Genomic DNA, 431 nt, shown 5'->3' with positions numbered 1-431 from the left:
TACTCCTGTATAGACAAAAAATACTGCATAGTGATATTGTTACAGCAACCGTATTAAATAAAAAATATTTTAGACCCCCGTAGCCATTAGATGGTAGTTGGCCAATAGCACACATCCCATATCACGCTGATACGTGAAGAGATCTAACGTAACTAGTGCAAATCACAGTTCTAGTGAGAAAAGCATAGTCAGAGTTAGGCCGGGGCCAATCACGAGAGCAGATGACTGAAGTACAGAAGGGCTAGGCAAAATCGTAGTCAAAATAACAGGCAGGGTCATACACATTAGTCAGATGTCAGTCGTATTGGAAGGATCAAACAGTAGCGAAGTCAGAGACCTGCCGAGTCATACACAGATATCAGATGGCAGTGGTACAGAGGGATTAAGCAGAAACGAGGTCAAGAGGCAGGCAAGGGTCGGTACACAGAGTA

The 431-nt window shown here is 43.6% G+C and overlaps 1 protein-coding gene across 1 annotated transcript in view; it reads left to right on the top strand.

The window, feature by feature from the left end:
* Positions 1 to 292: 292 nt before the first annotated feature.
* Positions 293 to 431, top strand: part of LOC137544822 (vacuolar protein-sorting-associated protein 36-like) — a 67,816-nt gene continuing 67,677 nt past the window's right edge. The window contains exon 1 of the mRNA XM_068265915.1: positions 293 to 409. Coding sequence (XP_068122016.1) covers positions 293 to 409 — 117 coding nt within the window. The remainder of the gene's footprint in view (positions 410 to 431) is intronic.

Source organism: Hyperolius riggenbachi, chromosome 2 (genome assembly GCF_040937935.1).
Source record: "Hyperolius riggenbachi isolate aHypRig1 chromosome 2, aHypRig1.pri, whole genome shotgun sequence".
NCBI classification, from domain to species: Eukaryota; Metazoa; Chordata; class Amphibia; order Anura; family Hyperoliidae; genus Hyperolius; species Hyperolius riggenbachi.
Note: the sequence above shows the minus strand (reverse complement) of the source record. Positions and strands in the feature narration are given on the sequence as shown.